Source organism: Vulpes vulpes, chromosome 1 (assembly GCF_048418805.1).
Source record: "Vulpes vulpes isolate BD-2025 chromosome 1, VulVul3, whole genome shotgun sequence".
NCBI classification, from domain to species: domain Eukaryota; kingdom Metazoa; phylum Chordata; class Mammalia; order Carnivora; family Canidae; genus Vulpes; species Vulpes vulpes.
Window position 1 is genome coordinate 95,143,804 of NC_132780.1, and position 23,402 is coordinate 95,167,205.

General features: G+C 36.3%; 1 protein-coding gene across 24 annotated transcripts in view; it reads right to left on the reverse strand.

The window, feature by feature from the left end:
• Positions 1–23,402, reverse strand: part of EYA4 (EYA transcriptional coactivator and phosphatase 4) — a 304,029-nt gene that overhangs the window by 37,369 nt on the left and 243,258 nt on the right. For 13 of the 24 annotated variants that reach the window (XM_072720654.1, XM_072720644.1, XM_072720626.1 and 10 more), the window contains 7 exons: positions 21,522–21,614; positions 17,054–17,120; positions 15,515–15,657; positions 15,232–15,375; positions 12,841–12,920; positions 8,948–9,131; positions 505–641 (listed from right to left, as the gene is read on the reverse strand). In XM_072720654.1, the coding sequence (XP_072576755.1) occupies positions 505–641; positions 8,948–9,131; positions 12,841–12,920; positions 15,232–15,375; positions 15,515–15,657; positions 17,054–17,120; positions 21,522–21,614 (848 nt within the window). Of the gene's footprint in view, positions 1–504; positions 642–8,947; positions 9,132–12,840; positions 12,921–15,231; positions 15,376–15,514; positions 15,658–17,053; positions 17,121–21,521; positions 21,615–23,402 lie in introns of those variants that run through there. The other 11 variants (XM_025997854.2, XM_025997855.2, XM_072720678.1 and 8 more) reach the window with 3 other exon arrangements.

Sequence of the window (23,402 nt, forward strand, 5' to 3'; positions counted from 1 at the left end):
TTATAGATATAAAAATGTTAACCTGTATCAGAAGATTGGAATTCTTCCTATTTTTCAGAAAACAACTTTTCCTTTCCATACAGATTAACTTTACCTTTTTAAATTTTATTGACCCCCCCAAATTTTATCGACCCTTATAAACATCTTTCATTACCTTAATACTACCAAATAGAGTGTCTCTCAGAAAATTATCCCACAAACAATGGCTTTATTTTTTATATTTTAACTTGTGCCAATTAGGATCAAAAGATGCAATTATCTAGGCCTAGGATTTGTAAAGTATCATCATTTTTAAGTTGTTACTGTTTTTAATTTTGCCATTACAGTGGATGAAATCTCAAATTTTGGAGCTGTGAAATGCCTACATGATAAGATCCACTCATTTCATGATATATCCTTCTTGTTTTTTTAAGGTTGAAACCTTTATGGCACTGTGAGGTATAGAAAATATCATTCAATAAAATAGGACAACATATTTCACTCTTTAAGGGTAAGTTAGCATACCTCCAGGTCACTGTCAGGAGGCGGGGAGGGATTATTTTTTCGGCCTCTTCCTCGGGATTTTGACCCAGAACTCCTGCATGTTCTTTCATCAAGATCTTTGATAGGTGTGGAAGGGCTCTGCACAGTATCAAACTCTCCTAGAAATAACATGATTTGTATCAAGAATAGCACTTCATTTTTTTTTATCAGTGTGAGTCTTTGTTATGAATTATCTTAACAAATCATTATATAATAGAAAGTTTCTCATGACAAAAAAAAGATTTATCAACCCAAATACACAAAAACCTAATTCAATAAAAAATTTTGCAGGTCACACAGTCACACAATTCCTCATAGTTTCAGTCTGTGTAATCTATTAAATCTGAATGTGTTTTATACTCATTATGTCTTCACCTTTTCTGTCTCTACCTCCACCTACATATTTGTCCAAATTTAGATCTGTTCGCATCTCCTTATGTCAGAGCTCAAAAGAGGAGATATCTTCTGGATCAATCCCATCTCTCCACCTGCAAAGCAGACTCCCAACCTCACCCACTTAGGGAATCATGCTCCATTAGTTGAACCCTCTTAACTTTCTTCCAACTTCTTGCTTTTCTGTGGGCTACAGACTAGCTTAAAAGTCCTTCCCTTAACCTTGCATTTCCACCTAGAAGGTATTTGCTTGCTATCTTTCCTTTTTTAAGTGATACTCTTTGAAGAATAGTATATAACAGTGTTGTCCAAAAGAAATATAAAGTGAGCCACAAATAAAACCACATATATAATTTAAAAATTTCTAGAAACCACAGTAAAAAATATAAAGAAACATGTAGAATTTAATTTTATTCATATGTATTAATTGAGCCAATATAACCACAGAGTTATCATTTCAGCATGTAACTAACAAAAAATTGTTAATGACATGTTTTACATAATCGCTTTTTCATTCTGAGTCTTTGAACTCCTATGCATTTCACACTTACAGCAGACTTCCAACTGTACTGGCCATACTACAAGTGCTCGATAGCCACTTATGGACAACGGTTGCAGCAATGGACAGCACATCTGTCTCTACTTCCTGACATCTGACTTGTCATAATCAGTTCACCAACTCTAATAATACTATTCTTACTCAGAGTCCCTGATGTAATAGACAGACACAGACCTTATCTTCCTAGATGCCCGTACCATGTTTCATCCTCTTAAACACCACCTCCTCAGAGCCATTACTTGGCAGCTGATACCTTGTGGTCTTCTAGCTCTAGAAGCTCTCCTACCAGTCCTTTTCTGTCTAGGAGACACATATTTTCCTTTTCCCATTCTTTGTATGCTGGTATTTAAGAGTTCCAGTCTTTGGTCACTGTACTTATTCCACACCGTCTGGGTGATCTATCCCTCTCATTGGTTAATCACCTTCTCTGAGATGACCCATACATAAGTCCATACCTATAACGAGGCCACATCTTACAGAAGTTTCAGATTTTGTATCTAACTGACTTCTGCATGGCCCATAGGTACCTGAAAGTCTCACGTGTTAAAGCTGGTGATGGAACATTTTATTAGGAAGAAGTACTGAGCAGTGACAAATCTGTGGGAGCAGGTTAAAATAAACCGAAGCCACAGTGAGTGCTGTAAAACCTCACAAGTAACAAGAGTCAGACTTACTGTAGGACTTGAAGCATTTCACTCAAGTTCTCTGAATCTGTATGGGTAATAGCAGCTGCTTTCTGAATTACTGAGGTAAAATGATGTATGTTTAATTTAATTTAAATCATATTCATAAACATTTCTAGGGGAGTCTGATGCCAAACTACATTACATTTAAATTATACAATTTTTAAATATAAAGAAGTTATAACTATTATGCTTTATCACACAATTATAGAAAATTATTATGAGGACAGCCACGCAGTTATTAATCTAAATTAACAAATCTGAATAAGCTGGACAACATCTAGGTCGTATTTCTTCTGAGAGGTCCTAAATAAATAGTCATTTTTACAAAGTTGACCTGTAATTATTTCTAATGATTATAACATCTTCTTTGGGAAACATTAGGCATATCAGGACAGCAAAAAAAAAAAAAAAAAACAAAAAACCTGCATGTTTGTGCTTCAAATATTATTTGAAAACACTGTTAGCATAGTCCCTATCATAGGTTTCTGCTACCGACTATGTGAGAGTAGACTGTAATAAAAATGTTCTAAAGGTTTCAGCTGAATATCACCCTATCTTGGAGTAAACTGTCTTTCAGCTTATTTGCACAGGCATTAAATGAGGCTTTAGGTATTTAAACACATGCCAACCTAAAAAAAAAATCACATAAAAATTTTTCTATTTTTAGTTATTTTTTTAAGCAGAATTTTCGTAAGGTTACTATGCCCTGCAAGTCAAATGTTCTTGTTCTGATAAAATGCTGATTCAAATTAAGCCCCATTTATTAAGTAAGCTTATAAAATATTTTGGATGACTTCCCACAAAAACCTGTCTTTCTACTCATGACAGATCAATTTTCAGCTGTTAACTATCATGAGGCAGCTTTGTTCTTGCAAAAATGCAAGAGCTGAAAGGTCAAAAACTTGCAAAATTCCAAAGCCGTTGTGATCAGTTATGGGTGGCTGATTGTTGACTGGATCTATAAAGAAGGAGTTTGGCAGGAACAACTCAGCTATTAAATGAACTGGAGAGCCAGCTACTAAAGAGCATAAGAAAGAAGAAAGGAAAAGGCTAGACACAGGAAGTGTCCGGGTTTCAATAAAAGTAGGATTTGATATCACTGATTCTTGCCAACTTACAGAAGCCTCTTAAAAGGGTTTTAAGAATTTGGACAAAATACGGACAGAAGTGTTTTGATGAGCATAGAGGCATATCCTTTTAAGAAAACTATGAAGAGTAGCTCCACATTTTTCCTTAGTATGTGTCATGCACTGCCTTCTTTCTTAAAGTGTATTGAAATATGTGTTTGGCTCTATTCACTACTCATTATGGCTGTGAGATTCTTCCATTTTGTAACCTGGAGCAGTTGTTTGCTTTTTCCTTCATGTGGATAGAACTTCATTATATATGTTTATTATACTTTATCCATTTTGTGAGTGAATATTAGGATATTTTTAGTTTTAGGCAGTTACAACAAATAAATCTGCTATAAACATTCTTGTACATGTCTAAAGGACATTAGCTCCTATTCTGCTAAGGTATATTCTTAGCAGTGGGACTGCTGGGCCAGAAGGAAAAGGTATGTTCATCTTGCGTAGACACTGACATCCTTTTTCAAGTGTGGTTGTGTTAATTCACTGACTAGCAACATTTTTAGTTGTTCCACATCCTTGCCAGTACTTAGTATTGCTAGTCTCTTTTATATTAACCACTGTGGGGTTATTTTGGTCTCATTATAGTTTTAATCAGCAACTTCTTGATGAATAATGATGTAAAACCTTTTTTTTTGTATTTTTTTTGTCCATTTTGTATCTTCTTCTTATGAGGTAACTTTAAATCTTTTGTCTATTAAAAATTTGGGTTATCTTTTTCTTATTGATTTGTCAGAGCTCCTTACTGTAAAACATTTTTTACATATATATGTCTGACTTAAATGCCCCTTTAACCCAGTCCATTTGGTCCTTCATTATTCTTTTTTAATAATGGGAGAACCAGAGGCATTTAAGATTTTAAATTAACTTACCAAGATGAAATAGCTCCTATGCAGAATGCTGATATGATTCCAGAATTCCTGCTTTAACCACTAGGTAACCCTTTCTTTCCCAAATAGCAACAGATCCTCCATCCTCCAGGTTACAAAGAGGTCAAAATTATATCTGTTTCTACCCATCAAATGAGTATATAGACTTTAAGCAGTTTTGTGAGAGTAAGGGCCAATGAATTCATTGAAAGATCTTCATAGTAAAAGAGTAGGTCCTGAAGAGTGTGTGTGAGTTATCTGGGCTCCTATAGTAACTACCCAGGTGAAACTGTTCTGACCTCTATATCTTTTGAAGGTGCTATCCTTTCTTCTGATAAAGGGAAAAACCAGGAACTTGAGCTCCACTGGTCATTAAACATTTGGTGACACTTTTTTTTTTTTTTAAGAGAAACCTGTTAATTCCAGTGTCTCTGCCAAATTTCACTCAGGTAATTGCACAAGGGTACATTAATCCTGCATGTAGGGAAAAGGCAAATTGGCAGAGAAGTTAAATGTGGCCAGTCCTTTCTGTCTAAATCCTCTTGTTAGCTTCAACGAAATGCATGAGCACTTTGTCTTCCTTCCTGTCCTTGTGTGAAATGCCATGAAGCTATGGAAAATCTACTGAGTTCTGCCTAAGAAACTGGCTTCTTTTCAAAGAGTGAAGTGATCTTACTGTATCCTTTACTTTTCTGAAGCACCTGTAAAGTTTAATTAGCTAATGTACTGTAATGTTTGCCAAGGTCTCAGTGTAAAGGATGATACTGTTACAAATTACCAATTATATTTCATTTTAAAGATGTTTAAAACATTAAAAGAGGAGGAACTACAAAAATCTCTAATTTTAATGTGCTAATCACCCATCAAACTTTCTGAATGTGAATCAAAAATCTAATATAACTGAGATTATCTTTGGTCAAAGGCAAAAAGAGATCTTTATAAAGGTAACAAACCCAAACATCTGTTCTTAATCAGTATACTACTGTTTCTTTAAATACATTGTCAAACTGCCTAATAAGGTAAAGCCAATAACTGAATGCTATTGCAATTTCCAAATAACATCAGTCATTACCAATTGCCCTAGGCTTTTCTTGGGCCAATACTATAGTGGTTGAATAATTCTCCTTTAATCAGTACAAGAATGAATAACTACACCTTCCAAGCTTTGGTTATTTAGATACAACTTCATTTCCTTTAGGTTTATCTCTAAGCCAGAACCACTAGCTGTCTACTATAGAATATAAAGTACGTTTTTATTTTCAAAATGAGAGCTGTGAATAAGTAAATGATTTATGAAAAACTGTGGATTTAATTGTTAGGTCTCTGCATTTTGTCCAAAATGCAGAGCTGGTCAATGGGAAATACTTTTCATATCCCTTGAACTAAGTACCTCAAATTTCATCAATAACAAAGAAAAATCCCATAGTTATAAACTTTTTGATTTTTTGGATGCATGCCAGATCTTGAAAGGCAAAATCAAACTCAAAACTACCTTGACTAAAGGTCTGGGGTCACAGAATTCCCTAAAAATCCAGACATGTGCATTGTTATAATTTTGGTTGATAGAATAATATAGTTATAAGTAAAAATTACTTCTTTAAATTCAACAGAAAGTCTGATAAGATCTGAAATACATGTCAAACTGTATTGGTTGGTGCTAGCAATCAATGGGCAGCTGAAGAAATTGCATTCTGATAGTGACTGTGAGAATGTTACACATGGATGTGTCACATCCAAAGTCAAACATTCAGAATATCTACATGCATTTGGTATTTTAAATGTAAACAAAAAAGCTATTCTGAATATTTATTATTCTTTAGTTAATGGAAAGTATTTATCAGTGTCCTTCCTGCAGAGACACTTTTGTGATCACAATGAAATTAGAGCTAAATCAACCTTTAATTCAAAGTGTTACCCAGTAGATATCATATTTGAAAACCAAATGTTTTTCACTCATGGTAGTTCTAGTCTAGTAAAACCGTCTAGTAAAAACCGTCTGCTGGTCCTGGTCCTATCATTCAGTCTCCAGTATCTTGATGATCAAATACTTCTGTGATTTTGTTTTTGAACACAGTCATCCTACCTGTTTTCTCTATGTATTTACTATTGAGAAAAATCTTTCACAGTGTGGTAAGATATCTCCTTAGCTAAAACATCTTCACTATCTGTTAAGCAAGTATTCTGAAATCATGTTTGCTTTTTCCTCCCTTCCATGCATCCCTCCCTCCTTGCCTCCTTCCCTCTCTTTCTTCCTCTCTCTCTCTCTCTCTCTCCTTCCTTCCTTCCAAAGATTTATTTGAGAGAGCATGCGCATGCGTGCAAGTGGGGAGGGAGGAGAGGGAGAGGGAAAGGGAGAGAGTCTGTAGTAGGTTCCTTGCTGAGCAGGGAGCCTAACATGGGGCTCAATCTCATGATCCTGAGATCATGACTTGAGCCAAAACTAAGAATGGGATGCTTAACTGTCTGTGCCAGAAAGGTGCCCTACACAATCTTTAAATTGAGGTAATATTCTTGATGAAATGCAAGCACTGACTCAAGGAGGATCAGGACAGATTTAGAACATGGGATTTAGGCTGAAATGAGTTTAAGGTGACTGAGGCACTAAGGGTGTAATATTTAAGGGCCGTGAAAATGAATGTCTCCTTCAATTGTGTGTCCCGTGCTTCCCTGACCCTACCTTAGTCCTGGCCCTGCATAGGACACAACTGCTTGGAAAGGCTGAGGCTAGATGAAAAGCCTAAACAGGAGCCTTATGGGGGCAAGGACCAGAAATTCAAGGGGGCTGTGCGGTCACAGGAGGAGGATCTAAAGGGAAGATAAGGAGAAAGAAACTGAAAGTAGGAAGTCGAGTAGAACACTAAATGGTTTTTCCTTGGGGTCATAGTTAGAGACCCTATTGTGAACAGGCAACCAAAAAGAAATGATGTCACCATTCATCAATTCATGACCTGAGCATTTCTTGGCTGTTAATTGAAGTGTCAGCTTCATTATCATTTTTTTTGTTCAAATTAGTTATCTTGCTAATATTCCTCCTATTATAGATGCATTTTCCCTTTTCAACACCTACACAATTTTAATTATTTGCTTGGTATTTGTCCTGCTTGTCAAATGGAAGCTAAAGGGATGTAGAGAACTCATTCACTACTGAAACATCAGCAGTACCTGGAACCTAATAGGCACTCATAAATAATTGTTAAATGGTCTTAAATCTTCTTGGAATCACTGGTTCAGTTAGAAAGAATTTGCAGTGTTGTGACCATGTTTCTTGCCCTTCCAACACTGAGCAAAAAAGATAAGTCTGTACCTTGCAAATAACTGAGGGCAGAAATATAAGCTTGAACATATTAATGGTGATCATAAAAATTCTTAACTTCATTTTTTAAAATCAAATCTTGATAGTTCTTTATATATTCTGGATACAAGTCCTTTATCAGATATGCGTTTTATGAGTATTTCCTCCAAATCTGTGGCTTGCCTTTTTATTTTTTTAACAGTGTCTCTCAAAGAGCAGAAGTTCTTGATTTTATGAAGGCTAATTTCCTTTCTTTTAGGGATTGTGTTTCTAATGTTGTACCTATAATGTGTATACCTACATATGTACCTACAATATTATATAATACTATTATTACATAATAATCTTTATGTAAAAAAATCTTTATGTAATACAAGGCTACGAATACAAGGCTACAAAAATTTCCACTATTTTCTTCTAGAAGGTTTACGGTTTTAGCTTTTATGTGTATTGTATTGGTGAGTTATAAGTCAAGATTCTGTTTTAGGATTTGTTTTTTGTTCTTGCTATTATTGTTGTTATTTTCACATACAGACATCCAATTGTTCCAGTACCATTTTTTTGAAAACAAACAAACAAACAAACAAACAACAAACCCTTTATTTTCCAAATGACTTTGCACCTTTGTCAAAGATCCATTTTCCAGTGTATGCATATTGGGTCTATTTCTTGACTCTTTATTACTACTTCACTGTCCTATGCATCCTTTTGCCAGTACCACACATTTTTGATAACTGTATTTTATAATAACTCATGAAATTAGGCAATGACAGTCCCCAAACTTTGTTCTTATTTTTCAAGATTATTTCAGCTAATCTAGTTTCTTTGCCTTTCCTTGTAATTTTAGAATCATCTTGATGGTTTCTCCAAAAAGTCCTGCTGGAATTTTGAATAGGGCTACAATGAATCTTTATTAAATTTGCTTTTAACTTTAAATACTTCAGCTATGTCAGCAAATTCAAATCCAGTAGCACTGCAGATAAGCTTCTGACAACGAAGAATACAATGGATTTTAAGTAAGTTCTAAACAGACAAAGATATTAAACTACCTACCAATGATCCTATAAATCCTAGGAATGTAGGAAATGTTCACTGGCTGGAGTTACTGATGACTCACAAAGATGAAGGAGCTAAACAGTTTCTCAAGCTTAAAGGAAGATAATATTATTACAGCTTTTCTGTATTGTCAAGATCTTTACAAAAGAAAGGCAAAAGGTCCACTGACCTATTTATATTTATATCCATATATATATATATATTTTTATGAATGTGTAGTGTGTGTGCATATATATACATATTTTTTTTAATTAAAATCTCTTAACCATCTACATCTAAAAGAAGGGTTTTTCTGAAATTCCAGAAGAAAAGCCTCATCTTATACAGTGGTATGGTATAGATTAAACATCAGCATAATTACATGACAACTTTCAGCCTTGTTTCTAAAATGTCCTTTTTCTGAATATTATTAGACCCAGCAAAACATAAAAGTATTTCACCTGGATGAAGATCTGTACCTGGTTGGCTAGTCAGTCCTGGGAGAGATTCCTGCAACTGATAGGTTGAGGTCGAGGATGATGTGCCATCAGCTGTGTTATTTGATGTCATATATGCTCCATACGTTGATGCTGAATAATACTGTGCATACTGGTTTTGGCCAAAGGCTGTGTAGGATGGGTAATCCTGAAATAATAATTGAGACATATGTGTGCCTGAGGGAGAAATTACTTCCAGTGTGCTCCAAAGAAGAGCAATCACTATGGTAACTGAAAGATTAATATTTGGCTCCATTTGTTTTGGAGTCCACAATTTTGAGGTGATCCTAGTGAGTGCACACAGTTATGAACTACCCTGCTGGCTTTGCAAATCAGGTCCAGCAAAATTCTCAAACTGCCTAAAGGTTTCATATACCTCACTTATCCATGATTACTTATTCAACGATGTACATCATAAGGTCTTATGTACTAGAAAAGGAGAAAAGAAAGTGGAATGAGTCATATTCACAGCACCAGTTCTTACACATTTCCTAATATCACCAGCAAGGAGATGGTATAGCTGCCCTTCTCATCTTCCATAGGGACCTTGTGATTTCTGCTACCCTTCTGGGATACTCTTGATAATTATGGATGAAATAAAGAATAAATTAAAAAATGAGTAAGAGTTTTTTTTACTCAGCCTTTCATAGGCAATGTGTCATCTAAGGTCTTGACTTAAAGTCTCCAGTGAGATTTTCAAACATTGAGTTTGCCTCATTTGCTAGAGAAAAAGAGGAAGTATTGGATCAACTCCTCCAAACTGCCTTTTATTAAAAAATTCTAAGACCCTGAAAGTGGTCTAAGTAATCCTTCAAAATCCTTTTACATAATAAGATAATGAATAAGAATTTGTTGCAATAATTGGCATTTAATGTATTTAGCATGTTTTAGCCCAAGTTGTTATGAGTGATGACAAATCCTTGGTCAGGATTGATTCCCTGATACATGTTCCTAAGGGAACAAAGGTCCACGTCTGATGTGGTTTCCAAAATGGGAAATTCTCTGTATAAGAAAATATGTGTATTATCAGAAAGGATTAAGTACAGTTGACCCTTGACCAACATGGATTTGAATTGTATGGTTCCCTTCATATGCAGATTTTTTCCCAGTAAATATAGTACAGTCTGTAAATGTATTTTCTCTTCCTTGTGGTTTTCTCAATAACATTTTCTACTTTCTAGCTTACTTTACTGTAAGAATACAATATACAATACATATAATATATAAAGTATGTGTTAACTGTTTATGTTATCTGTAAGGCTTCCTGTTAACAGTGGGCTATTTTAGTTAAGTTCTGGAGCAAAGGTTATGCATGGATTTTTGACTGCATGGAGGGTTGGCACCCCAACTCCTGTGTTGTCTGGTCCAATTCTAGTCTGGCAGAAAACTAAAATTCTATTTGTCTATTAACTTCAGGATCTGATGTTCCTCTTTACCACCTGTAAGCTAAGGAAGAAAACCTCTCAGCAATACTTAGACAAAGTTCCTAGCAACCTATCTTTCTCAGAGTAAAATATTTAAAACAGTACTTACTTGGTTGTCAGGAAGTGTTCTTTTTTTTTAAAATTTTTTTAAATTTTTATTTATTTATGATAGTCACAGAGAGAGAGAGAGGCAGAGACACAGGCAGAGGGAGAAGCAGGCTCCATGCACCGGGAGCCTGACGTGGGATTCGATCCCGGGTCTCCAGGATCGCGCCCTGGGCCAAAGGCAGGCGCCAAACCGCTGCGCCACCCAGGGATCCCTCAGGCAGTGTTCTAAGTGGATTTACAATCTCATTTAATCCTCACACTCTCCTATGTGGTATTATTACCCCACTGTGCATTGAGGGGAACAAAGACACAGTGTGATTAAGTGATCTATCTGCTCAATGTGGGACAGCTAGTGAGCTTCAGAGCTGGAATTGGAGCCCAGAGACACTGACTCTGACATTAGTGTACTGACACTCTACCTGAGGTTGCTAACGTCCTCATGGGAAGATGGAGGGACTTACAGGAAAGGCCCAGACTGCCGGCTCCTGGTGATTAAAATGTCTTTTTGTACTCAACATATCTTAAAGATCTCCTCTTCTCTTCATCCCACTATGGTCACCCTGGTCCAAGCTACCTTTACTTCCTGTTGGAGTTGGTGGACAGGTTTTCTAATTTGTCTCATTTCTATGTTGAGGTTTCTCCAAAGTGTAGAAAGCTAGAGTAATCTTTTCAAAACATTAGCTGTATGATGTTATTCTCCTGCTCAAAATCCTTTAATAACTTCCCACTGGGCTTGGAATAAAATTGAAATCCCTTACAGAGGGATACACATACAGAGCCTTACATACCAATACAGTCTGACATACACAGGGCAGGCCTATGTTTATACATCTGCTTCCCCATCTGCCCTCATGCACAAACTAAACCCTCCCCTTCTTTGACTTCCTTGGAACACCAAGGTTTTTACCTCTCAGAGGTTTGGTATATGCTACTTTCTATGTCTAAAACACCCCAACCCTCTTTTTTCACCAAACCCTTAGAAGATTTGGCCTGAATATCACTTCCATAGAGAAGCATTCCACAATATCTTCCCTACTCAAAATTAGATTTCTATTAATATTTTTACTAGGACTCTGTTACAACTCCTCATGCTTTCCAATTCTATATTTATTTATGTGTTTACTGATAAGTTTATGGTTAGTAATGCCTAGTAGTATCTCAGTAGTCGCTAAACTCCAGGAGGCAGGAACCAGGTTCTATCCACTCCTATCCTCACTTAACATGTCCCCAGCATACAGACCAGTTCCTAATACATTATAACTACTCAATAACTATTAACTAAAATAATGGACTGGTATTCCAACTATGGTCCAAAATACAGGTTATGTTTTATATTGGAGCCACTGTATTTAAATCATCAGATAGTAGTGGATCTGTTTTATAACATAAATCTTTCTTGTCCTTTATGAATCTTTTTAAAATATTTTTCTTCCACAGTACTTAATAATCAAATTTCTATTTTTCCTTTTGTTACATTAATAAACATTAAAAGAAGGTAATATAATTCCTTCAGTAAATCCAAAGAGCACACCTGTGCAATAAAACTTAGATTTTAGAATATATAAAAGTCCAACAACTAGGTTAAAGTAAAATAGTGTATTATCTACCATGGAAATCAAATATCCTTCTATCTCAACTACTCTGAACATGACTAAGAACTAGGGAATAAGGACAAAAGATTCTGAAGCATCAGTATATTCACTCATCAGCAATATTCACTCTTGCTCCACACATAACTCTAACAAACTAGATTTTAGAACTCACAAAAATACTAAGAAAACATAGTTAGGAAAGGGACTAAGGATTGCTAGAGGCAAGTACAGTGACAAAAGCAAAAATCATAGCTGTCAGGAAGAATCAAATATTTATTAAAATGAATTACAGAACTAAAAGAAAAAAAATCCAAGAGGTATCTGGTCTAATAACAAATATTCTGGATTTAAAAAGTCATAACCTAATTCTTGGTTGTAGTTCAATCTCTTCACAACAACTTATCCAAAAAACAAAATTATGTTTAGTACAGTTTAAGATCATGAGAAAATATGCAATACATTATTGTGTAATTATATGCCAAATGATTAAAATAATCAGAGCTTAAATGTTTAAAGAGCAAATTTTTAGCAACCAGAAAACCTAAAATACCCAGAATAAACAGATCCCAAGAATTCTGGATAGCTAATTTTTACCACCTTGAAATGCCATCTTAATTTTAAATACAGAAATCTTTTTTTTCTAGGAGAATATGCATTTATATGACAACCTGAAAGTATTCCTCATAGATATGAAACAAATACAAAAAGCTTAAATACAAAAAAGTTACTATACCTGTTGTGAACTGCTAAAATTTGTTGAATTGGAAACTGAATTATTTGCATAAATAGTAGATGACGGTGCAAAACTAGAACCTAGAAATAAAGAACAAGCTGCTTTTAAAAAGTATTTCTTTGCAAAATAATAAAACACTTCACTTTGCAGAATCCAAGGAGAGAAATATATTTTTTTTAATTTTGTTAAGGCAACAAAATGTGCAATTTGAAGTTGAGAGATTTATAAGGAAAAATGTGTCTTAGCTCTATCCCTCTTGTGACAACAGTTAGTCTTTGGTACAGATGTCTGTTGGACTCAAGAGTACATGGGAATGGTCTTAATTCAGCAGATAAACTTTATTTTTTTTTAATTTTTATTTATTTATGATAGTCACAGAGAGAGAGAGAGAGAGGCAGAGACACAGGCAGAGGGAGAAGCAGGTTCCATGCACCGGGAGCCTGACGTGGGATTCGATCCCGGGTCTCCAGGATCGCGCCCTGGGCCAAAGGCAGGCACCAAACCGCTGCGCCACCCAGGGATCCCCAGCAGATAAACTTTAAAAGCTAAATGTTTAAAGAGCAGAGGTTCTCAAAGAATAAAATGCTATGCAGGCAGAGTGCTTCTAGGAAGCTACTGGAACTTTTAAATGGTCATACCAACTGCATATGAACACAGAAACCACTTGAGTTCAACATTTGGATGAGATTAGCTTAAGAAACAAACACAGAACCTACTAAAAATTGATGCTTACAGCAACCTTTTATTTCCTCCTATGTCCTTTTCTTACAACCAAGAGAGATGTGAACTAGGGCTCAGCTTCAAGGGAGAGCTGATCACTACAATCACATAAGGTTTGAGGGCCTTCTAAAATTTGACTATAAGGTTATGGGGCTCCTGGGTGGCTAAGTGAGTTAACTATCTTTGGCTCAGATCATGATCTCAGGGTCCTGGGATCCAGCCCTTCGTTGGGCTCTCTGCTTAGTGGGGAGTCTGCTTCTCCCTCTCCTTCTGTCCCCACATTGCCCCCCCATCCCCTGCTCTTGCACAGTCTTCCTCAAATAAATAAGTAAAACCTTTTTTAAAATTTAAAAAAAATGAAATTTGACTATAAGGTCAGAATTTTACTTATTTTTTTAAAATTAGGGCAAAAATAAGTGAAATATAAATTTAGAGATTTTTTAAAAAATATGTTCTATGTGGCAGCACGGGTGGCTCAGCGGTTTAGCACTGCCTTCAGCCCAGGGTGTGATCCTGGAGACCTGGGATCGAGTCCCACATTGGACTCCCTGCATGGAGCCTGCCTCTTCCTCTGCCTGTGTCTCTGTCTCTCTCTCTCTCTCTCATTCTGTGTATCTCATGAATAAATAAATAAAAATCTCAAAGAAAATTATGTTCTATGGAATGTACTTGTAAAGAAGTAAAATGAAAGACTTGACAGAGCTGATTGTTTTATCAACGTGTTCTGAACTGCAATAATATTATCTAATTAACACAAACTGACCTGGTCCAGAATGTCGAATACGAAAGTATTTTGGGGTATAAGTGAAAGTGTACTCATAGTTGCTTTTACTCTTAACTGAAGCTGTGCAGCTCATTGGGGCTTTAGCATTTATGCAAGTATATTTCTACCTACATTTTAGGTAAAAAGAGACCTGCTATTTCAGCCAAAAAAGTCTAGATAATTATTTCATTTTAGTCAATGGACTAAAATTTCAACACTAGTTGATTAAAATATGTTCATGTAACCCCAAATGTATGACTAATGATATAGACAAAATGATAGAAAAAACTTTTAATGTATTTACTATGTCACTAAAGTTCTTTCTGCAATTACTAAATAATGATCACACATAGAAGCAAAATGAAATACTCATACAGGAGGATTTTTTTTCAGGTGGAGGTACAAATTATATGAACACTTCTATTAAGAAATATAGTATTAATAGAGGAGAGGTATATTAGGAATTAACAGATACTCCACAATCATTCAATGGTAAACGGGATCTAGAAAAGTACTAAATCAATTATAAATATAATTAAAACTGCGTTATATGCTTAAGGAATACTGACAAAAAAACCCTGGGACTTGACATGAATTTTTGAACCTTGCTTAAGTAGATGCCATAATGTGTGCCTGGCATGGCTCAGAGGTTACTTTGTTTGGACCTAGTGTCCTGCCAGTTTTATGCAACTTCAACTTACATACTAAAATTTGGTATGGGTCATGTTTCTTGATGTATATTCAATTCCTTTCATCATGTTTTTTTTTTTCCCTAGTTATTTGTCTTTCCTGATGTGAACAGCAATAACAATTAAAACCATTCTCATGAAGGCATATTCCTAATCTGCAGCCAAGGAGTCTTGTTCAGAGAATTCCTCCTCCCATATATTTCCTGTGTGGTGACTTACCTGGCATCTGGTAAGAATAAGGCGTCTGGCCTGGCTGTGGGGTGGAAAACCCCGGGCTGTAACTGAGGCACCCACTCTGTAATGGGGACTGGGTCTGTGAAAGTCCACTCTCTGTTTTGATGCCTGGCAACATCACGCCCAGATCTGTTTAGGAAATGCATGTGCAGACCTTTTAGTTAGTAAAATGACCGTACTCCTGAGCTGTAACTTATGCTAGAATATCTAAGCACGAGGCAGCAGGATTACCCACTCATAAGCAAAGGAGCAGAGAGATGTGAGATACCGTAAGTGGGCAGGCTGTAGGGCTGTCCGGTCTGTGAGTAGGCTGTGTAGACGGCCGGCTGCTGCATCCCCGAATATTGAGTCTGGCCTGCATAGGCAGACATTGTTTGAGCTGCTGGTGTAGAAAGAATGTGTGGATAGGGCCTAAATATCAGAAAAATAGCATTACTGTGGCAACAAAGACTGCATACTTCAAACAGCTTAGATTCAGTGAAACCTTATAATACCCAGGAAGTAATCCTCTTCTTTATCCACAATACAATTATAACAACAAGGAAAGGGCAAAAGTCCAAGTGTCCGGAGCCCAAGCTCTGCTACAAATCTGTCTAGTGACTTAGGACAAATGGTTTAAACTCCCTAAAGGCTTATACCTCACCTATAAAATGAAGACTTTGGATCTGATATTATATCTAAAGTCTCTTCCAGGTATGTAATTCTTGTTTACATCTGAAATAGTATTCCAATTAAGGTGCAGACAAGGGAAGTGGAGCACAGGCCAGTAAATATGCTCATGAGCATACTTCCAGTCACTGTGAGTGACCCAATGCTATATGACAGACAAAAAAGTTATGAAAAGCCCTACTAAGAACTCTACCAGAGAGGAGGGGGTGGGGGGGAAGAAAAAAAAAAGAAAAGAAAGGAAAAAAATACACAGCTGCTTCCTGAAAAGAAATGGAATGCCATTCTCTTTATCGTGTCACATTTTACATAATGTTCCCAAATAGATATCCAAAACCAGTCTGTACTTAAGGGCAGAGACTGTAGTTTCTGCAGAAAATAACATTTAAATGTGTGTGAATTACGAATCCCAAATCTCAACACATCTTGCTGATTGCAACCAAATTCAGATATATACCTAATATTGTTAACCTTGAAAATCTCTACCACTGTCTTCAATAAGTTGACTTCATTTGGGGACACCTGGGTGGCTCAGTGGTTGAGCGTCTGCCTTTGTTTGGCTCAGGTCATGATCCCGGGGTCCTGGGATTGAGTCCTCCATCAGGTTCCCCACAGGGAGCCTGCTTCTCCCCTTCTCCCTCTGCCTATGTCTCTGCCTCTCTGTGTCTCTCATGAGTAAATAGATAAAATCTTTTTAAAAAAGTTGACTTCATTTATGTTTTTTAGAACTTGATATCCAATGAAAATAATGTAATATGGAACGAATTATGAAGTGTTAACATTTGAATAAAATGCAATCTTTTTAGATTTTTTTTAAGCTAGTCAGCATTTTTGAATTTCCATTAAGAAATTTCTGTTTTCTGGTTGAGCTTGATGCTTTCTTCAAGGTATATAATCCAAAATTAAATGAACTGTCTGGACAAACATGAGTCTATCTGTATTTCTAAATTTGTACAGGATATTTATCCATATGTCTAATCCACCCAACTAATTTATCCCAGCATCCATATACTGAACTATCTATAACACACATATACATAAATGTATCCCAATTTGAAGTTACGTCATGCAAATACAGATTAATAAAGGTAATCTTGGAAAATGATTCTAACAAATTTGGAAGAATCTATTGAGCACTTACTTGGAAGGATAGAGCTGTGGGGAGTATTGATGTGCTGATCTGGGGCTGTAGCCACTACTTGTTATTACTGTAAGACATAAAAACCAGTGCAAAAAAAGTTGCTTCATGAGTATGTTTCACTAGAATGACATAACCAGTTTGAAGAAATTATCACGTTAAAGAGATGTTTCTAAAAATTCACTCATTTTCTAAACAGAAAAATTTTATCTTCTAAACAGAAACAGATGCCTAAATATTTTCTTCTAATTGAACTAGTTCAAGTCTGGTTTAAGAGCATAAAAAGAAATCCTCAAGCATCAAATGAAATCTTTTCACAAATCCTTTCTGCCATTCTTTTATTTTTTCAAATCAGTAGCATATCCTTATGTATTAAGTATGAATAATTATCTTTGATTATAGACAATTAAGATTTCATGACATAAAAGTAAATTTTTGAAATTTTCAAACTTCATGTTTTAGGTCTTAAATTTCACATACGACAGCAACATTATCACTCTTCCTCCATATTTGTTCTACTAAAAATACAATAAAAATTCAAGAAAATTGTGAGGTTCCAACTTCATTTTGAAATTATAAAATGCTACAGTTTTATATTGCCTTTAATTTTACCAATGAAATTAATTAAAAATGCAGAGTTCAAAATACTCGAGTACTAACTAGGATATGTATAGAAAGCAATGAGTGATAATGCACCACATCTTAAGAAACATAATTGTATAATGCAGCAGCAATCATATTTACAAATATATTTTGAACTATCAGAGAGAGTATTTTCTTTTTAGAAGAACTCAGAGGTGAAAGTCAGGTCCTATTAACATTTTGTCCTAACACGAAGCCCTAAACTAGAATGCATTCAGAAATTTGGAAGTCTCTCTTTCCTTCAACCATCTGCCTTGACTAAGACAGATGTATTGCAAAAACATGGACTCCAAAGTGTTGAGGCAGTCCCTTCAGAGCCAATCCGTACTGGGCAAGCACACAGAGTGTCTTTATTAGGCCATCTGCTGTTCATTCACTTTTCAAAAAGATTAAAGTAGTATACAATGCAGTGCTGGAATTAGTTTAGTCTAATCAATCATAGTTATACTTCAAAGTACTACGTCCTTTCTAAGTTGTTCATAATTCTGGAGCTAAACTTTTAGAATTGTAAAAGTGACAAACAGGTTTAGTTGCTAACTATTTTATGAAACATGATATATTTCTATATCCAAATGCTATTAAGTACCCTTGTGATCTGTCATTTCATAAACACATAGAATTTAATGTATTTAAATGCTATTTGGCCTGTAAGCTCTAGGTATGGAAAGTATATTATAGTTTTCATAGAAAGTAGTTTAGTGCAGAAAGTATGTTTTCAAGGATACCATGAATCAATTTTGGAAATATGAATATGACTTGAGGTGTCATGTTCTAAATATTTTAACCAAGCAAAATTTAAGTGAATTTGCTATATAAATTTGAAAATCATTTGACGAATGAACCATTAATTTCCTACTGATTTATTAAAAGCTTAACATTTAAAACTTTCAAATCACTTCAATGAGAACACACTTTTTCTACCACCCCACAGGCATTAAGTGTGTATTACATAATAGCAATAGTGTTATTCCCCAGGAAATTCCATCTGATTTATTAACTCAGAATAGTGAATCCTTTTTTTTCTTTGCAAAAATATAGTTAAGTGAGGCATAACTCCAAGTATTTTTGTCTCAAACTTAGAAAACATCACTTTGGCACACTCAAGAGTTTATAGAAATCAGCTCTTCTCAAGATCGCAAGTCACAAAGCTTTTCCAAAGAGACATCAAATAATGAAAGAAGCATTCACCACAGCAGCTTTTATAAAATAAGCCAAAGGATAAAATTATTTCAGAAAAAAACTCCATATACCTGAATTGAAATCTGAATAAATTACGATCTTCCTCTCTCTAATGAGTGAATCTAGACAACATTAAAATAATGTACCCATAACAGTATCAAGGCTCAACATTTAAAATTTCTATCAGTCTATATGTTCACATCTAAATAGTATGCAAAACCTTTGGCTCAGGAAACTAAGATGTTCACACAAAACTTGGAGAACTTACGCTCCTTAACTAAAATTTATATATTTATTCTAAGTTATGTATCTGCAGATATCTGAAAACAACAAAATTGGACTAAAGTGGGTTGAGATTATGCTGACCAAAGTACAATCTGTTCCTCCACAGGGCAGCCTAATCTCCAGTATGGTTTCTGGAATACCATGTACAGATTTGGGAGACTTCCCTTTCATTCCCCATTGTCATTTAATTAATCAAGAGATTACAAAAAGCACTCAAATCTCATTATACTCCACTATCTCTGCAGATAAAAGTAAGCAAACTGCTTGTTTTCAAAATGTCTTGAAAATTAATTAAAACAAATTTCTATACAATATGACCAGATTCTCAGAAGGTGATGCAAACAATTTTAAGGTTTTCCTGTAATTACTGTGACACTTTAGGTGAGGCTCTCAATAGGGTAGGAGATGGGTAGTGAAGGGTGGGGGTAGGTAGGAATTTTGCCTGCGAGGGGACATTTTAAATGTCTGGAGACAATTTGGGTTGTCATAACTAGGGAGAGCTACGGTCATTCTGGGATAGATGACAGGGATGCTGCTAAACATCTTCCAGTGCAGAGGGCAGATCCTTTACCACATAAAAAAAGGAAAAAAAGCTAAATTTTTAATAGTGTTGCTGTTGAGAATCCCTGACTTAGAACATTGTTGTCAAAAAGAACCTGGTCCATGGTGTTGGGAATGTTCTATATCTGCGTTGTCCAATATGAGAGCCACTAAAAGACAACATGCAGCTTCAAACACTTGAAACGTGACTGCTGGGACTAGAGAGAAAATTTTTACTTTTACCAAATTTTAAATAATTTCAACTTCAATAGCCACATATGGCTATGGGACAGCACAGCCCTAGGTAAGAGAAAGCTGGGAAACTATTTGTAAAGATAATGTGAGTGAATTTTAGATAGGATGACCACTCACAGATACTTCTTTTTCCATTTTCATATTTTCCAATAGGGTATTACAGAAGGACCCCTGGGCAGATCAGGACACCGTTCTGTACTTATTCATACCAGTGACCAGCTGTGAGGCCTGGACTGTATGGCCTTCACCACCCTTAACTTAACTGCACCTCTGTGTTCTTGCCTATAAATCAGATCAGAGACCTCTGAAATTCCTTGTGGAATTCTACAGTTTTGTCATTTAGTTTTCAATAAACTTGTGGTATGGAATTTAAGTATGCTGGCAATTACTTAGTAATTCCACTCCTTTTCCTAAAAATGTGTTCACATGCCTTCACTTTGCAGAAAGTTAATAAGACTTATGGTAGGTGAGCAATAAAAATGGCTAGAGTAAGTTGGCATCCATTTATCTCCTGGAAAGCAAGTGAATTGCTATAAAGGATATGGACTAGCACACGTGAATCTCAATGCAGAGTGAATTATTATCTTTCTGTCTAAAATACTAATATTTATGTGAATATACAGCTACTGCTTCCACTCAGTGTGAACTAATGAAAGGGGATCATCTGTTTCTACAAAAATCAAATGTATGCTCCAATGATACTATATTCAAGGACATACCCCAACTCTTTTTACACGAAGCATACCCACGTAAGACCTTTGTATGTGAGGATATGGATAAAACATGATAGCAGAATAACAGAACCAAGAAGTAATTAGCACAAATACTCTTCCAGGTTTACTGTTTACCTTTGTGCTATCCAAATTCCTTTTCAGGCTAAAAAAAAATTCTTTCACCAGATAATAAACTAAACAAAGTACTGTAACTTAAAATCTTTAACGAAATCAAATTAATGCATGTACTTTGTACCCACCTGGGAGTTATCAGGTATTTATATTCTAAAGGATTGATGTTTAAAGACATGCTATTGTTCTCTTTGAAGCACTGAGTGAAAGTAGTGCTCTCAGGCTGGGTTCTAATGCAACCAGCATGTGTCCTCCTGCAGCCCATTAACCTTTAATACTTGTCACTCAGCTGCTTACACAGGAGGATTTTTTTTTAAACCCAGAGAGGAAACAAGGTTATTTAGAAGGAATCAAATGGATAGTTTTACATCTCAAATGTTGGGAGAGAAGGGAGTTTTTATGCCATTTAAATGGACAAGGGAACAAAGCTAACTACTACAACCTAATTGTTAAATTAAACACTGTATAAAATAACTACAAAGGAAGCCAGCCCTGCTGATTTCTAACAAGAACGTCAACTGAAAATCCAGCAACATGATTCCAAATATCATTTTTAAAAATATGTGCAGTTAGGACAATTAGTTCTAAAAAAATATAAATCTAATGCTAAGTTTATAAAAATCCGCCTTCTCAAAACTCCACTTTGGTATTTATGGTGTTCATTCATGAGGAAGATGGTGTGTACCCCAATGTGCACATAGCAACGCATGAGCTTAAGGCTTTACCTGACCCAGTAAAAGTGTCAAGGGCTCCATCTCCGGTGGTGGTGGCCGCTTCACTGCTGTTCAAAGGCTCTGTTTTGACTGCAAGGAGAGACACTACACAGAAGAATAAGTACATGTGAGTTTTATTTCTAGATTTTAATCAACGACGCTGACTGTTGCAACTAGTGGCTTTTTGAGCTACCATGGGCATGCAAGAGAAAACCTGAGAGGTCGATGAAGAGAGTGTTGTTAATTTAGCTTCTTAAAAAATGGACATGCACTTGTAGAGGATTTACTGTTAAATTCCTCTAAGCTAGTTCTCTCAGCTCTGGTTTTTTTAAAGGCAGTTGACCTTATAAAGGGAAGCAGCAGTACACATATTTGCATTTGTACCTCACCTGAGCACATTCTGACATTACAGTCCAAAGACAGAAAAGAAGGAATCACGGCACATTTAATCCAAATCACAACATAGAGATCTACTAGCTTGTATTTTATTCTTCCCCAAGAGACATTTAGAAAAAGAAAAATGATTGATGGCATAAAAGTACAATGGAGGCATCTGTAAACACAGAAACCACGGCCCTGTTCCTGAGATGGGTAGAAAACGAGGCATTCCATAAACTTCTGCTCTTGAAATACGAAACAGTCAGAAGGTGTGGGCTTTTTTTTTTTTTTTTAGATTTTATTTATTTATTCATGAGAGACACAGAGAAGGAGAGAGAGAGAGAGGCAGAGACACAGGCAGAGGGAGAAGCAGGCTCCATGCAGGGAGCCTGACGTGGGACTCAGTCCCGGGTCTCCAGGATCACGTCCTGGGCGGAAGGAGGCGCTAAACCACTGAGCCACCAGGGCTGCCCAAGGTGTAGGCTTTTTAAATTTTATTTTAACTGTGTGATAATTTTTAATGCGTCACAGAGATAAGCAGAGAGAAAGAGATGATTTCTACAGCACTAAGTACATCTTCCGAAAGTCTTTAAAATGATCTTTCTACTTCAAAGTGGTACATTCTGCCAAAATCCTCCCCTGGGCACTGTGTCACTGGTGCACATCACTGTCATTACTAGATTTGGGAGCAGGGGGGGCCAAGAAAAGCCACCACCTGGATCTGTCACACCATATTTTCCCTTTGTGGGCAAAGCTCTGCTGCACAGAACACATCGGCATGGGGGCACACGAAACCATGTTCTACTTAACACCTCTGGCATTTCCTGGTCACAAGTGGGATGGTACAGTTAAACGACTTAGAAGCGACAGAAACCGTAAAGAAGAAAGCCGGAGGCTGGCCAACCGCGAGCCACCACGGCAGAAGGAAGAGCAGCCCGAGTGTCTGCCCCCTCCAAGCACATCAGCGACGCTCCCCTGGTAGAGAAGCAACCAGCTCGTGGAGGAACATGGGGTCAGGATGAAGCCCTCGCTCTTCCCACAGGAGCAGAACGGAGCGGACCCGCCCACAGCAAGCCCTGGGGTCACCCTAGCGTCCAGGACTCAGTAATGTCACAAACATCTGCCTGAAGGTTCAGAGAAGTGTAAAGGGGGGAAGGCAGAAGTGAAGCAATTGGATTACTTATCCTCGCAGAGGGGAAGCTTAAGGTTGCTCTATTTTTCAATAGGCAACAATAATCTGAGGAATAAGGTCTAGTTACTTGTATAACGATAATGAGTTGGTACCTCAAACTTTAAGCAGTGATTTACGTAGCAGTCCCTTGAGAGTTATACCTGATGACTAACTATATTTATCACTACAGAATTATTTGCTACCACAGACCTATTTATCAAGAGCTTACTATGTGCTAGACCACCGGCATGGAGCTAATTGTTAAAACAGCTCTGATTGACATGAACCACTGCATCCTTATACAACAGGAAGCTGAAGGGCAGCTTGCACTACACTCCTTTGCA